This window comes from Gambusia affinis, linkage group LG19 (assembly GCF_019740435.1).
Source record: "Gambusia affinis linkage group LG19, SWU_Gaff_1.0, whole genome shotgun sequence".
Classification (NCBI taxonomy): domain Eukaryota; kingdom Metazoa; phylum Chordata; class Actinopteri; order Cyprinodontiformes; family Poeciliidae; genus Gambusia; species Gambusia affinis.
The window spans coordinates 14,209,827-14,226,144 of NC_057886.1; the positions used below are offsets into that span (position 1 = coordinate 14,209,827).

The following is a 16,318-nucleotide window of genomic DNA, read 5'->3' on the forward strand; positions in this document are numbered from 1 at the left end:
AGCAAGGTTATTGTTTCACTTTTTTTCCCAAAATCGTTTTGTTACTAGATCACTTAATCAACAAAATTTTAAAAACAGCAGAGGCAAATTTGACAGAACAAAACTGGTTCAAACCACAATGTGGTGAAGGGAAATGACTGCAGTGACAGCAAAACAGATATACTACCAAATAAAACAAAAATAAAAAGGAAGGGAAAAAAGGCATGTACAATTAATAGATTGTTTTGTGGATTAGACAAATCCAGTGTTGCTTTATTTGTTTTCACTAGATGGCCTCTATAGGACCAGAATGCAAATGCGACAGCACAACAAAACAAAGAAAATAAAAAAAAACTAAACAAAGAAAAACAAATTACATTCTCATAAAGCTCTCTTGGCATGGACAAACAGCAAACTGACAATAAATAAAATGTTGGCAAACAAAATAAAACTTTCAACAACAACAAAAAATACTCAAGCTTGCATATCAGACAAGACAAAAATAGAAAAAAATGTACTTGGCACAAATTAAATAAACTTTTCAGATTGAGTGAACCTACTTCGTCCATTGCTTTGTGAATCTGATTGTCGTTCACAGTTAGCACTGAGATTGTGTATGGACTGTACAAAATAGACATAGATGGCGATGAGAATAAAATAATTAATTTCAAATTGTCAACATCTATCTTTGCCAGTACATTGACCTTCATTGTCACATCCCTGGAAGTGGCATTTTTATGCATATTTTTTGCATTGAAAAAATCTGCACGTACATGTGGAACAAACCATTGTCACAATGCAGAGTTAATATTTATGCACACAGCGGAGGACAAGCATTCTTAAAAATTGCCAGTGATTTCTGATCTGAATTTTGCACAAGTGCTTCAGTAAAAATATTTAAATAAAGGAAATAAAATTTCTAAAGACACTTTGGTATTTTGTAGGCCATGGTGTGCTAGTCTATGCTCTGATGAGTGCAACACTCAAACACATTTTCATTGAAAGACCCAGTTATTTTTGTTTTGTTTATTTATTTGTGTGGACATGATTATAGTGATGCTAGGACACTTATCGCACACAAACATAGTCTCATAATGGTACACTCATTTTTGACCCGTGACAGCAGTCCGATGGGATCTGCCTTGTGATAATGATGCATGATACATAAGTTAGAAAAAAAAGACATAAAAAAAGATTTTTGTAAAAATGAAGTAACACTTGAAAGAAAACACTTTTTTTTTAACAGGGCGATTACTTTCTTTGAGAAAGTGAGTCTTCTCCTGTTACAGATTAAATCCTTCTGCCTCAGTCTGTGCTCTCTTTTTCTCGGGTCTGTCTCAGCAGGGCATACGCAGTGCAACACTAATCTCTCCAATCTCGACTCCCCAAAGCAAAGGGAAAAAGAAATAACACAATACAATGTAGTCTACACCCATATAAAAATAAATCAATTGCAAACATGGAAAGATACATCTCATATATACAATAAACTCCTATATAAAATAGCTTTTATGTACATATAGACAAGAGACAACAATACATTAACTGATCTGTACAATGTACACCTGAACAGTTAAGACAGGCGAGAGGTACTGAAGTGTATGGCTTGATTGGGGAAGATTTCAAAATATTTACAGACATTTTTAACTTTACACTCTTTTGCCTTTACGTGTTTTCAATTTCTCTGGAATGAAAAGGCATGAAGACACGCCATGTGCCTTAAGATTTTCTTCCAATGACTCAGACAAGGCCAGCCTTTTGAAACGTAGTCAACAGTGACGATTTGGACCTTGTTTTAATTTGCACAATCCAGTGCAATCATAGCTCTCTTTCTAAAACAATGGATAAGAGCCAGAAGTAGAAGTCTTAAAACCAGTATTCAGTCAAGAAAGACTGTTTTTAAAAAAAAATAGATTCATTATGGAATTGAAACACCACTTGTTCAAGTTTCTGATCCCCAGGAAGACCCAGACTTTTATAGGCGCCAGAATGCTCCAGTGTGTAATCGCAGACAGGCCTGCTTTGGCGACTGATGTTCAGTTAGTGGACCTTTCAGACTCACCCATGGCATCGTTTTCTATTCACAAGCCTTACTCCTAAGAAGTCCTTCAGTAGTGTCAATTCAGCACATGATAGAAACCCCCTCTACAGTGACCAGCTGACCGGTGGTGGGGTCGTACGTCCCAGCCAGGTAGTACAGGTCTGGATAACTACTGTTTGGCTTCTGATTGCGAGTCAGACACTCGTACTCCTCCCTGCTTACAACCCGGCACTTATGAGAGATTGTCTGGACATCGTTCTCATCCTCGTGACACGACTGGTAAAGGGCGTACTATGTAGGAAACACAGACACAGCATGGGGATGTTTATCAGGAATTTCAATTTCATCTTATGTACTAGTAATTTTTATTATTATTTTTAAACAAAAGTAAGTCTTATAGAATTGCAACATACCTTGCCATCACGATGCCTCTTGCCTAGTTTGGTCTCCTCAGGGTGGTAAAACCATTTGACTTTGACAACCATTCTTGAGGTCCAGGATTCCCAGAAATTCTCAATTTGACCCACATATGGGAGATTAGGACGTCCGGCCGAGAGGAAAACAGCACAATCACCAACTCTTACAGTATCTCTTCCTCTGACAATAGCCTTATAGAAAAGCTTTCGGGCCTTGCCCTTTAATCCTCGTCTCTGTGGAAAATAAGGAAATGGTTTGATTGTATTATATGTCTTTCCCCCACATATTTTCTATGAAGCAAGCTTGGTGAATGCAGTAAAAATGTGAATAACTGTTCTCACCTGTGTAGGGTTTCCGGCCCACCTCCACATCTGCCGGCCAGCCAGGAATGCAGATACCTTGGGTCTCGGAATAAATGAAGTGTCATCTGGAAGCATCCGCGGTTTTTTCATGCATTCCTTTGCCGGTTTAGAGACTGCAGCCATGCATTCCTTCCTCTTTACGGGCTTGCTGTTGGACAACTGCTCTGACGGGCCTCCTTTGGCACTGGAAACAGCAACAGCTTTGGCAACAAAGGAATGCTGCCGAGGCCTTGAAGAAGTTGAGGGTTCTGCAGATGGCAGCAGTCCCTGGTGAGAGGACAGGCAACTTTGGAGCATCAGTGCCGAACTATCCTCATCATCTGAGCTATAGGATGAATCGTTGTCTGATGAACACAAGCTAGAACTGGAAAGGGAGCCTGAAGACGAAGAACTTGAAGAAGCAGAAGAAGAGGAGGAGACAGAGAGGCGAGAAAGAAAACGACCAGGCATCCTGAGTCCTCCTGTGGCTGCAGCCAGTGCAGCCTGCCTCCTCTCTTCCTCTTCCTCTTCCTCTTCGTCATCCAGGTCAGAATAGGAAGGGTGACATTCTCTGTGAGAACTGAAGCCCAGATCGCCATATTTCTCCTGCCGCAGAGAAGGAGGGGGCTTTCTTTGTGGAGTGGTTCCTTTTAGAAGGAGTTCCACTCTGGAGGCACCACCTTTCTTGTTGTCTTTTACCAGCAGGACTGGGTGAGAGTATGCCTCAGTTTTAGGCATATTGCTCACACTGGAATATTCGTTTTGCAGCAGCAGTGCCTTGCTGTTCTTGGTCTTGGGAGATGTCACTCCTTCGTGGTCCAATTTGACAAGAAATTCCTGTCCAGACTTTCTGCTCCTTGGTGCAACTATGTCATCTTGCCTACGCTTCTCATTGTACATGCCAGTCCTGGGAACCATAGATAAACCAGGTCCTGCCCCTGCAGATTGAGAACAGAAGGAGGAATAGCCGTTTGCAATGCTTCTAAAAGAATCCACCTCAAAGGAGCTGCTGCTGAAAAGGCCTTTGGTTGGTTGGGAGGTCAGGGACTGAGTTTGAGGAGAAGAGAACAAGGCATCCTCCTTTCCTCTCAAGGCCTTCCTGGGTGCCCCGTTAAACTGAAACAGACTGTCAGCAGGTCTCTTCCGGGTGTTACCCAGTGAACTCCAACCCAGGAAAGCTGGAGGATTTTTGTTGGCGTTTTCTGCCTGTTGCTGCTTTTGTTTCTTCCCTGAGCCTTTTGGTCTCCCTAGAATAAACAACAAAATGTTACCTACATTGCGTTTAAGCAAAATATTGCAAATTCCAACACTGCTGCATTCACGTTTTATAGTGTTTAGGGATAACTTAACTAACTCAGCAGAAACTTTACACAGGGTGGATTGTGTGTGGATGACAATATGTAATAGATGTGTAAGCTGTAAATTGTTCGAGAAAACTGAAACAATAAGAAAGAATGCACCAGGGATTGTTCATGATCTGCTTTTTATTTTTTTTTTACATGTGGCATCGATTTGAGCAAATAATTCTGCTAATAAATATGTTCAATTGTCATCCGTATTGTTACTGAGCACAATGTTTTATTTCTGCCGATTAAGTGGGCTTTATGTGAATACAGCTGTATGATCAGAGACAGCAGTACCACACTGCTATCACTGTGTGATGTTCACAAGAAATTTTCTGATGGTTTTTAATTTTAAGCACAGTTGTGCAAAATTTGACAGCAGCTCCACCGTGTTGTCTTTCTGCACGGTTGATTACACATGACTTATTTTGCTTACTGCTGCTCAGTTTGTTTTGATTCCGTGTCACGTTTAGTTAATCATCTCAAGTACTTTTAATCCCACATTTACAAGCGTGTTGCTAAAACCAGTCATTGAATAAAAGATTAAAGCAACATGACTTATGAGTCTATCGGCAATAAGAGGGACTTCTGCTGCACTTGGCAGCAGTTGAATAGCATCATTTTCTGCTCCGAATTAAATCTTACCAGGTCTTCTTTTGATAACAGTTAGGTCTTGGGTGTTTGACAGAGAATTGGTGGAGCTCAGTCTGTCAGAAGGTCTGTCACTGATCGGGGCCTGCTCCAGACTGGAACTTTTCTTGGCTGCTGTTCCACTTGGTGCCAGTAGAGCAGGAGAAGACTCCCCACCTAAATAAGGGAAATGTAAAAAGAAAAAAATAATTAGCATTTGATTAAAAAAATACAGAAAATTATATGCATTGCAAGTGTAACAAAGGTAAAACACATAACTCCAGATTTGGGGTGTGATTAATTTTTCACAACTTTTTCCATTTAGGTATTATTTTTAGTAAACAGTGACAGTGGAATCTGTGATATGTGATTTTGTTTGAATTCAATAAAGAGACCTCGTACACAAAAGGTGCATGGTCACAGCAAAACTCAACAAGAAGCATTTTCCATCCAAATCTTTTGATGTATCAATAGTGAAAAGAAGCCTTACATTATTTTTTTTCTATAATAAACAATAAATCAACTGCACACAAATGCTAAAAATACAATCGCAGGGTAAATTTGTTAATGCTAACAAAAAAGATTTGTTATTTAAGTAATTTATAAATTATGTGTGATGGGCAAAAGCAATTAAGCAACTTGTTGAGGTGACCATACGTGATTATTTATTCTTATGAACAGCATGGTTGGAATAGAACATATTAACACAGACTCATATTAACATGCCAGGTGCACATCCAGCCTGTGACATGTTGTTTTTTCCTGATTAAAATGCAGTTTAGGAGTTTTCTACACTACCTATTGAATTTATTTGTGTGTATGACCTTTTCTGAAGTTAATCCTACACCATTATTCAGAGGGAAATCCGCACAGACTTTTGTGCCTGAAGCCCCACATAGATTATTTATTTAAATATAGTACTAAAAAGGGTGTACTTTCTTCTTTTATAATAACTGTAGGAGCATTAATTACAAAACAAGACTACCCACACTGGATCTGATATCCTGGAGGAAGAAGTCGGATGTTTGGGAGAGAAATCTTCCCCCGATCTCCATCATCAAACTCAACCATCACTCCTGGCTTCCCCTCATCAACTGAACCGCCTGCAAGAGACAAACCTGCTATTTTACTGCTAAATAACGACTACGCAAATTCAGTTAAATGTGTATTTATTGTCTCACCTCTGCGAACGTAGCCGGGGTATAGACACCGTGAGCGTTCGCTCCAGTAAGCACACACCCTCGTTCCATCACTTAGCACAGCCTCGGACTCTGGTCGTATATCCAAGACCTTGAAAGCAGACCAAAAGCATAATTAAGATTCATTACAGATTGCAGACAACGTCCTCTAACAAAGATGTGAATGCATACACACACTCACACATACAAACAGTGTGAAAGCAATGGGGCATTGTGAATGGACAGCCACTGTGCCACGTTTCCAAGCGGTCCTTATCTCATGCCAACGTGCCAGTCAGAGCTGAAAGGAGCGGAAGCCATGATGCAGTAAATCCTGACTTGCTGAGTAATACTAAAGAGGGTCTGAATAGAGGGCTTGTGATTGCAGGTTGCCAGATCCTCCCTCCAACAATGCAGCCAGTCTCAGCATCCGCCGCTCACTGGGGGCCCTTTCAGGTTGCTTTCATTTACTGTTGCCATGGTGAGGGACCTTTTGACTGATGAGGTGTGGATGTTAGAGTGTGTATAGGGGGGAGAGGGCTGTGCGGGGATCAGTAAAAATTGCGGTATTGGTGTCAAAGTCAAATAAATGGGTTTTGGACACATTTAAAGTGGAAGTATGTCGTAATTAGAAGCAGCTGCTCTGTGTTGAGTGTTTAGATAAGGGAACGGTTGGCAGAGATTCTCAGTGCTAAAATCACAGGAGAGTTAAAAGTGAAAGAAAAAAATGCTTTGATCCACCAAGCAGGGTGAAGTTGGTGAGAAATTTAAGGGTGAAGTTGAAGGTTTATTGTCCAGTTTAAGCCTGGAATTGTTTAACTAAAAGTGGAAATTTTGATCTTGCACCCATTAAAAACAGCAATAAAAAATAAATAAATGTAATGCCAAAAAAGAATAAACCTTTAACATGCAAATAAATTATAACTCATAAGTTATAACTAGAATGCTACAAATTTATACAAATATAATTTTAAATGCTATGAAAAAACAGATACAATGATGTGATGGTAGAAGATGAGTGCATGCAGTTTTAGTTGTGTACTGCTGTGGTTACCGCTCTTTAAAAGGCTATATAAATCATCCAAAAATAATAATAATAATAATAAAAAAAACATTGTAAAACTGATGAGAATCTGAGGAATTATTATCTAAGAGTCTCTGTGGAATATCTAGCTACAGCAGACAAGAGTAAAATCATGTCTTAATGACTGCTTCAAGCTACATTTTTAGAAAACTCGAGAGCACAAGCATACTTCTAATAAAATAATGGAAATAAGATCAAAGACACATGAAAAGTTTCCATAAGTTTAAGATGAAGTGGAAACTTGTTGGTGTGATTTATCAAAATTAATTTCTTTTAAAAAATAATGAAAAACAGGTAGATGACACAACAGTCTGTCCATGTAAAAACCAACAATAATGATGTTGGTTATTGCACATGCTTGGACAACCTAAATATACATTGCAAACAAGCTGTTAGTTCTAATAAAGTCTTTACTTATCTTAGCTCTTCTACACATTATGCTTATAAGAAAATACGTAATACACAATGATAAAAAATACTCTTGATCACTTCAGGCAACTGAAAGCAAGTTTTGTTTCCTAAAAAAAAAACCTATGAAAAAAAACAAAAACATTTTAAACTTTTTAAATAAAATATAAATATAATAATTTGAACATTCGGTAACATGAACACAATTGAACTATCTTTGTGAACTATCTTTGAGACAGTGATATCACTGTAATTAACTTTAAAAAACAATCATGATCGCTCCTGCACAGCGAATGTGACCTTTAAGCAGTTTCCTCTATTCTGATTACAACCCCCCCCAAAAAAAACACACACACTAAAACAATAACAGGCAGCTTAAACCCTACCCTACATAGTCTCCTGTTTAGATATTCTATTGCATACAAACCTAGCACCCCTTGTCCTATTTGGAAATGCTGAAAATATACCACCTGGTATAGTGATATGGCCATTGCTTTTATTGACCAAATACAAGAGACCGCCATCATCTCATTAAACATTAGCCCTTGCTATAATAAACACAAATTTGCACTGTGAACTCCATTTGTACTAAAAGTAGTCAAAAAGGCAAGCTCACGTATTTAAAGAGATTTAATGTTAACAACGTCTCACATTTCAGCTTGAAAACAAGGATATACCCAGGTGTTGTGGGGGATTATCCCACCCACAGATTGGTTTAACGGACATTCACAGTCACTCACACATAAAACTACAAATCCTGGCCATCTGTCCGTGTCCATTTATATGTTTATACCACTTCAGTGACTCACAGAGAGAGAAGGGGGAAAGGAAAGAGACTTGTGTTGCTACAAAAAGTTTACCATTGTTTAAGAAAAATTAACACAAATGACAGGAGATTATTTTTATTGTGTTCTTGTGCAGTGAGGTAAACTTACAGCTTCCTTTAGCAACTGCTCCAGTGAATAGATTCTTGGTCGGTTTCCCCTTTCACCGTCGATAACAATGCTAAAGCTAAATGAAAAAGAGCACGGCAGAGAGAGAAAAATAGATATGGTTATTTTCAGAGGCTTGTATTATGTTCGCCTGGCTCCCATGTCATATGTTACTCCCACTCTGCTGTTGTTATAGCATCTCTTTGCTGCCTGAGCCAAAGGAGTGATATTGATATTTAGAGCTTGGTATGAGATAATGTTTTGTTTTGGGTTTTTTTTTGCAAGGAAGAACAAGACACAGATGGGGATAGAAAGAAAATAAAAAAAAAAAAATACTGCTTGTCCTCTCATGCAAAATTACAATGTTTTGTGCCTGGTCTTAAGAGTGTTTGTCTGCATGAATGACATTTGAGAGGATTTAAAAAAATTTTTTTTACTCAACTAAAACAAAACATTCACAGTTATGAGAAAAGTTGGCATTTTATTAAGTTTTTGAAAGACCATCCTGGTTTTCCACTTACATATCCGGAATCTCCAGAGTGTGAACCCTGGCAGCGTACAGAAGCTCATCCTCCTTGGAGATCAGCACCTTCAGTCCATCACATAAGTGTTCTTTGGTCAGGTTGCAGTTAGGAACTGTACAAGAAAAGAGCAAATTGGAAAACTTAATCTTAGATGTCAACAAAATATGCAACTTCTAAAACTTTGATTCAAGATACAACTGAAACCAGATATTTGCCCGTGGTGTATAAAACGTCACAGTGACTTTTTTTCCCCCCTCAATAACTGAAACTACGTCAAATGAGCCCTTCCAAACGCACTTCAATTTGGTAAAATACATCACAGGGAAATGAAAATATCATTGTAACTGACCTAAGACAGGAGACATTTAGCTAGATAATGAGGGAAAGAAGCTATCTGTACGTAAAAATATCTGGTTTCATCTGTATGTTTTTTTTGTCATTAAATCTTCTAACTTTTCGGGTTTCTCTTGTTTGAAAGACCACGGTCCTCCTCCTCTTCTGAGAAGCTGCTGCCATCTATCTGAAAGCCCTCGTCAGCCACGAAGCTTTCCAGAAGACGACTTACAGCTCGTCCCTTTGACTGAAAAAATATGACAAAAAATAATCAAAGAAAAAAATAATATTCATTACTATTATTATTATTATTATTATTATTATTATTATTATTATTATTATTATTATTATTATTATTATTATTATTATTATTATTATTATTATTATCATTATTATTACTACAACCTTTAATTCATCAAGGATGAATCAATGGGATTTTTTATTTCTTTAAAAAAAAGTTTTTACAAGAGAATAGCAACCAAGATTGGTAGCAGTCCACACAGTTTACAAAACACAAGAAAAAAGGAAACGTTAACGCTACCATAAATATGAGACCAAAAGGATTCCTCTATTAAAACATTTACAGACAAATGATTCCTTCTCAAACTCTTTAAGAGCAGTCTTTAAAAACATTACGTGACAACAGCACTTTTTACGTTATTGTTTTTCTGTACCTGGTCCAAGAAGATAGAGCATAAAACTGGAAAGATTTCTTTTCAAGTTCAGTTTGGATTTTATGCATCAAAATTAAAAGTACATTCTCTCAATGAAGAGAACATCCTCCGGTGGCTTTATTATTTATGCAGGCCAACAAATCAGATAACAAAAATCTAAAAATGCCCTTATAAATAAAGATATGTCAGGGATGAATTTTATGTGTAGCCAAGGCCATCCATCCAATCCGGTTGTATAAGCACTTAGAACAAAGTCTTAGATTCTTAGAACAAACTATATCAAAACTGTGAAATAAAGTTTGCATTTTGATGCTTCTATTTAGTGGATTAAATATGAAGGTTACCTGCTGGTCCATGCTTTTTTGTCCTCTGCTTCCATCATCATTCTGCATAGAAGATGCTCCGACCGACCAGCAGCTTCTCCTCTGATGAAGAGGACAGACATTAATATTTTGTTCCGTGATTCCTGGCATCTATTTCCCTAAATGAAGACGATCTTGCTGTTTTGTGCATGGAAATGACTATTGCTACTGAATCGCCATTTGGTGTCCTTATGAGTTGGATTCAGGAAAAAAAAAAAAAGTTCTAATACCTTACTGATTGCTCCCCTCAACATTGTGCTCTTGCGTGTCGCCCTCTTCAGCCTCTCACTGGTCGTTGGGAAGGTGGCCATTCCAAAGGTCTTCCTGTAGCGGTTGCCTCTCGTCCCGAGGCTCCCCCACCTGGATTCCTTTGACCTGGGTCCACATGTTCTCCTACCTCCCTCGGGTCGCTGGTGTTGGAGGTTTTTCACAGCAGGGCCAATCCCCAACCTATTGTTGGGTTTCTTCTTTACTTTTACTTCACTTTCCGCTACCGATAGAATCTGGGACCCTGCATTGTTCAATTAGAGAGACATTTAGTCCAAACTTACTACAAATTGTAAAGAGCACTAAATCAGTCATTCCAATAAAGATATTGGGCAATTGTGTTGACTAATTCCTTTAAAAATATTCATACCCATTGCACTTTTTATATTTTGAAAAGTTAAAACCACAAGCTTTGTCCATTTTACTGGATTTCATATAACAGGCTACAATATTTAGCGTCATCAGGGTAATCTCTGTCCCAATCTTTTCCAGAATTGCCCACTTTCAAATGAACAGCTATACCTGCCAAAGGAAAGGGGCACCACATCACTTGATTAGTCTACGGCTTCTCCAGAGCTATCATGGGTCTTTTTGCTACTTATCAGATTTAAGCTCCTAATAAATTGAAGTTGTGATTGATAAATATCAAGGCATGTGATGTGGTATCACATGAAGACTCACCATACAGCTCCTGCCTCTGTTTTTTGTTCCTGGCCTTCTGGTTGGCTTCCAGTTTCACGATAGATGAAGGACTGGGGCCCATCATGAATGAGCCTGAAGTGATGTCTCTTGTAGGTTGACTTCTGAAATCTTGACCTTCATCTGTCTCATAACTTCCCTCCTCTTCTTCATCTTCTAGTGGTTAAAGCATACATTGTGCCAGTTTCTTTTAAGCCTACATTGTAATAAACTCATCAGTTTCAATTATAACAACAAACGTTTCTCCTTGCGGCACGTCATTTCACGGTGCTCCATTAGTTCTTTAATACAGAGTTTAACAAGTTGTAGAGATGATATATGAAGTGCTTCAGTGGTATTTCCTGGTGTGAACCGAAACACTGTGTGTGCGTGTGTGTGCGTGTGTTTGTCCTGACAGCTCTTTGACCCAGTCTGCAAGTCTCCAGGCTGTCAAAGTCTCTCACAGCCAAGTATCCACAGCTGTGGTGGCACATCTAACCCAGAGCAGGCAACAAGGCCAATCACAGAGGTGTTGGATATCCACGAACACTCCAGGCTGCTGCAACATTCATCAGCACTTTTTTTGCATGGCCAATATTTGTTTTTAAAGTCATTTACAATCAGAGAAAATGACTTCTGGGCTTTAAGATTGATTGTGTGGAGTATACTAAACACTCGCACAATACATAAGTTGGATTTTTTGTTTTTGTGCTTTCACTAGAAAAGTGTATCATGCACTTCACACACTGCAGAATTTATTTAGCATTTAATGATCTGATTTTGTTGCATCTTATAATAAAACTATCAACAAGAGGTATAACGGATGCAGTTTTGCGCTAGTTAATCTCTAACTAAAATTTGCCAAACAGTAAATATAGAGAGTAGAAGTAGATTAAGCAAGTGAAGTTAGCTTGTGTGAGGGTAGGCTGCAGAGGACAGGACTAAATAGAGACAGAAGATTTGTTGTAGTGAACTCTTAAGGAAAAAGTTGAAAGAAAAGAATATGCCACACATGTTCTCACCTTGGTCAGAGGAGTCACTCTCAGCGGAGGAGCTTTCCTCCTCCTTTGCTGCTTCCTGCCTCTGACCACGTAGGACCTTTGATCTGGCCTGGTGAAAATAGGAGGAACCTTTCCCCTGCGTGGATCCTTTCTTGTTTCCATGCTGCGCCTGTCCCGACCAGCTTTCTTGGGTAGTACTGTCCACACTGGCTCCTGAGCAGTTCGCAAAAAACAACCCAAAAAAGAATGTTGACATTGTCGGCAAAACAATAATGTGCCAGCAGGAAAAAAGGCCACAGGTACAATTAACTAAAGTAGGTACCTGTATCACTTTGTCCTCCCGACTCTCGCCTGGATTCACCTTTGATTCCACCCTGATTCCTTTGTGCATGCTTGAGGTTTAAGCTGCAAGGTGAACCTTCCTTGTCCCTGGAGCCTGTTCCTGAGAGATTCCTTTTCACCGGGGCCTTCTGTTTGAGCTGAGCCACATCACCAGCCAGCTTGGAGCTGAGCACGCTGTGAACACTGCTTTTTCTGCAGCCCTGGGATTTTATCTGCTACAACAGAGACACATGAGAGAGACAGAGAAAGCCAGTTACACTCCCGCTTACAGCAGCCACAAAAAGCTTCTGAATGTCAGGGCTCTCATTTGCACATGCACTGAGAGAAAAGCAGAACAGCAGAAGCCTCAATGAAATAGACATTAATATGGAGAGCAGCGGATTTGACTCCTGAGGGTAGTACCTAATTAGAAAGAGTGTTCAACAAAGGAATATATCAAATGCAAAGTAACAAAGAGAGCAGCCTTTTTTATTTCTGGCTGCACACAGGACAAAAGGGAGTGGGACAAGAGGACCCTGACCTGTACAGTGCTGATTCGCTCAAAGCCTTGACTGGACAGCCTCTTCTTCCGTCTCTGGGTCTCTCTGCCCCCTCCCAGGTCCTCAGGCGACGAGCTGAGCCCCACCCCCGCCGACCTGCCAGTCAAAACATGAGAGAGACATTTATCAGAGGAGAATGGAGTTAGCTTGAAAGAAAAATAGGACGGTAGGACATTACAGATAAAAACACAGTTTGAGTCACATCTCTGTGGTATCTAATAACATGCTCTCTGTGTCTGGTTCACAGAGTGACAGAAAAGTACAAGGAGGGCTCAGAGTCTGAGACCCACTTGAAAAACTGGTTCTAATAAGCATTGCTGGAGAGCAACATGGTATAGGAGGCGTTAAAGCTTTTCGAGGAAAAGCCTTTTGTACTTTTAGAAACGCCATCTTTTTAAAGGCCGATGAAAGTTTATTTTTTCTTTTTAAGTAATATGCATTCAGCAGTACAAATAAATTTTTCATAGCACTGAGAAACACAGAAAAGCATCACAAGCAAACCTTCAACAGTCAGTAATGGGCTGGTAACAACATCAAAGTAAATGAGTGGTTTTAAAAAGCAATCACTTCGAAACCAATAAAATGTTTTCAAAACCACAAACAACTTTCGACACATTTTTTTTCCCAAAATTGCTTCTAATGAGAATAGTAATAAAGGACCAAAACAACAAGAGTTTTATCTAGAAGCTTAAAAGTACAAGCAGCACTCCTCCTTACATCTGCACACCTGTGTCCAGCTGGCTGAAAGAAGGCAACTTATTACTGTTCACTAAAAGAAAAACTATGCCTATTATTGACCTAAAGTGGATCACTTCATGTCAACAGTCCTTTGGTGAAGCTTTTTTGCATTACCAACTATCAACAATTGTGAGCTTATCACAGAGGCGGAAAGCGGTGCTGTAGGCTTTTCACATTGTTCTGTTCATCTAACAAGTCTGAATTTTCACTAAGTCCAATAGTTTTTCACACTGTACAATGATGCTGACTGTAAAGAGGAAACTGTATTGGCTACTGCAGCTCCTAGTTTGTCTGGGTCATATCACCTACCCTACCCTGTCCTCAGATAACCGTAGACAGCTGACACTGAAAAGTGTCTGCTACTCTTTTCCCTCTCTTAGGAGAGGCAAATTTGCCTGTTGTGAGTAATTCCAGTTGTTAAGCACACAACAGTCATACGATTTAAACTAAAAGGGGACTTGTCAATCCTCAGCTGGAAATCTTCAGGTAACATATCTGTTAAGGTGCTGACTTTAATATCAGACTGGCTATTCTAAATTTTTGCTTAACTCTATATATAAAAATCAAATTAATAATAGCTAAATATAGCAGTTCAAAAATACATCATCATGCAAGCGCAATATTTGATTAGCTATAATAAAGTTGATTTTATAAAATATACCATATTCAGCAAATTTTATTTCATCTTCATTTGCATATTTTTTTACATAAAATGTGCATTTAAATCTGTGGGTGAGAATATTCTGCTGAAATAACGTAATTAGCAAATACAGACATGCACCTGTAATCTATTGAAACAAAAAAAGGAGAGAATTTATGTGTTTGTGTGTGGTTTTTTTTGTGGAAGTGGGTAGTTTGGCAGTTGGACTGTCTTCGTTTCCCACTGACAGACTGAGTGACAGGGGTACCAGTGATTTGTGAGCTGTCCCTGTGAGGCAAATCCTGCCACGTCTTGCTCTCTGCTGCTGACAAACACAACATGACACAGTGACTCCCATCTGCAGGGGGCTGCAGGGGTTGAGCATGCAGTGGCTAATAAGGATAATTGATTAGTGGGGTTTGCCAGTAAGCAATGATTATAATAATAATGCAGCCCTCTCCCCCTAAAAGCACTTAGAAATAAAGCAAAACACTTTGAAACTTTGCAGTAAAACACTCCTACATATATATATAATTGCAGAGATTCATATTTAGCAGAAGGAGAGATACTTGAACGGCGCAAACAAAAGTGAATTAAAACTTCAGGGTTGCCTTGGAAAAAAACAAAGTTTTGTACAAGTGAGAGATATTCTGAGGTTTACTATATTCTGACCTGTACAAACAATATTCCTGCCCTCTCTACCTCCCCGCAGAGACCTGGCCTGTTACCTTTTCATCTTGGTGTCATTGTCACTCATCATCAGTGTCCCCTATCTGATTACTGTTTGCATGGTGAGGGGGCAAAGGTGCACAGGCGGATGCAAAATGGAAGTGACATTGCAGAGGGTCAGCTGGGAACACTGTGGAGTGTTGCCCAGAAAGCACAGAGAGAAGGCGGGTAGAAGATGGAGAAATGAAAATGCCTTAAGGTGGCCTGTTGTGTGTTAATTCCATGTAAACCCTAAAGATAAGGCTCATTAAAGCCTGTTTAGAAACCATTCAGAATCATGGTTTTTCAGATGGTGACCACTATCAAAAACTTATATTGTGCTTACAGAAGAGAATCTGTCTGTTTATTTTTCTGACATTCCCAATTTTCTACTTTAAGCCGTTTGAGCATTCACATTGCTTTGGACCCTTTAAGCAAAGATACAAATCCCATGTCGTACAAGTAAAAAAAAAAAAAGATCCCAAAGGTTGGGTGGTGTTCAAAGACCCACGGTGATGAATCGTTTTCAGTGTTATTACGTGTAGCCCGCAATATCTTACAGTGGCTCTTCTGCATATCCATTATTTGTCACACCTACTCCTCCAGAGGGTTTGTTTTTATCATTTGACAAAATCACTCAATTTTAGTAAAAGTCCCAAAAGAGTTCGTCAAACTCCACATATATGTTTGTGATAGGACAGGAAAGGTTTATGGCATCACTAAAGAACCAGTTAATAAGTACAAAGCATGTAACTCTTCGATCAGCCTTATGTCCAAAGGCTGTTATGTCATATACATATGTTTAGGAAATAGTAGACAGCGAGGAATCATCAATTAGTAGCTTTTAGAAACTCTTATCAACTTAAAAAGTAATATACAAACTGGTAACCAGTAAGTTTGGCACCAGTGGTTTCGGTGAAGTGCATCATTTCTTAACATTAGGTAAATATAGTTGAATTAAAGGTTGGATCTTAATTCTTTTTGGATAAGACAATGTTTCTGCAAGTGAAAAACATTTTAAGACACATCTGAGTAAGGCGTACCAATAAAGATAACTTATAGTCCTCATGTTTATTCGATCAAGAAGAGTTCAAATAAGAAAGGGGGGATTCCTAAAAGCTCCCATGTCCTGTTTATGCCAGTGAGGGAGATCTCTGGT

General features: G+C 39.0%; 1 protein-coding gene across 6 annotated transcripts in view; it reads right to left on the reverse strand.

Annotated features, from left to right (window-relative positions):
• Positions 1-219: 219 nt before the first annotated feature.
• Positions 220-16,318, reverse strand: part of LOC122821699 (BAH and coiled-coil domain-containing protein 1) — a 73,749-nt gene continuing 57,650 nt past the window's right edge. For 4 of the 6 annotated variants that reach the window (XM_044099831.1, XM_044099833.1, XM_044099830.1 and 1 more), the window contains 15 exons: positions 13,055-13,169; positions 12,515-12,749; positions 12,214-12,405; positions 11,195-11,368; positions 10,477-10,757; positions 10,229-10,309; positions 9,331-9,457; positions 8,875-8,989; positions 8,357-8,432; positions 5,933-6,041; positions 5,741-5,854; positions 4,767-4,928; positions 2,779-4,025; positions 2,434-2,670; positions 220-2,311 (listed from right to left, as the gene is read on the reverse strand). In XM_044099831.1, coding sequence (XP_043955766.1) covers positions 2,102-2,311; positions 2,434-2,670; positions 2,779-4,025; positions 4,767-4,928; positions 5,741-5,854; positions 5,933-6,041; positions 8,357-8,432; positions 8,875-8,989; positions 9,331-9,457; positions 10,229-10,309; positions 10,477-10,757; positions 11,195-11,368; positions 12,214-12,405; positions 12,515-12,749; positions 13,055-13,169 — 3,475 coding nt within the window. In that variant the 3' untranslated portion in view covers positions 220-2,101. The remainder of the gene's footprint in view (positions 2,312-2,433; positions 2,671-2,778; positions 4,026-4,766; positions 4,929-5,740; positions 5,855-5,932; positions 6,042-8,356; positions 8,433-8,874; positions 8,990-9,330; positions 9,458-10,228; positions 10,310-10,476; positions 10,758-11,194; positions 11,369-12,213; positions 12,406-12,514; positions 12,750-13,054; positions 13,170-16,318) is intronic. The other 2 variants (XM_044099832.1, XM_044099834.1) reach the window with 2 other exon arrangements.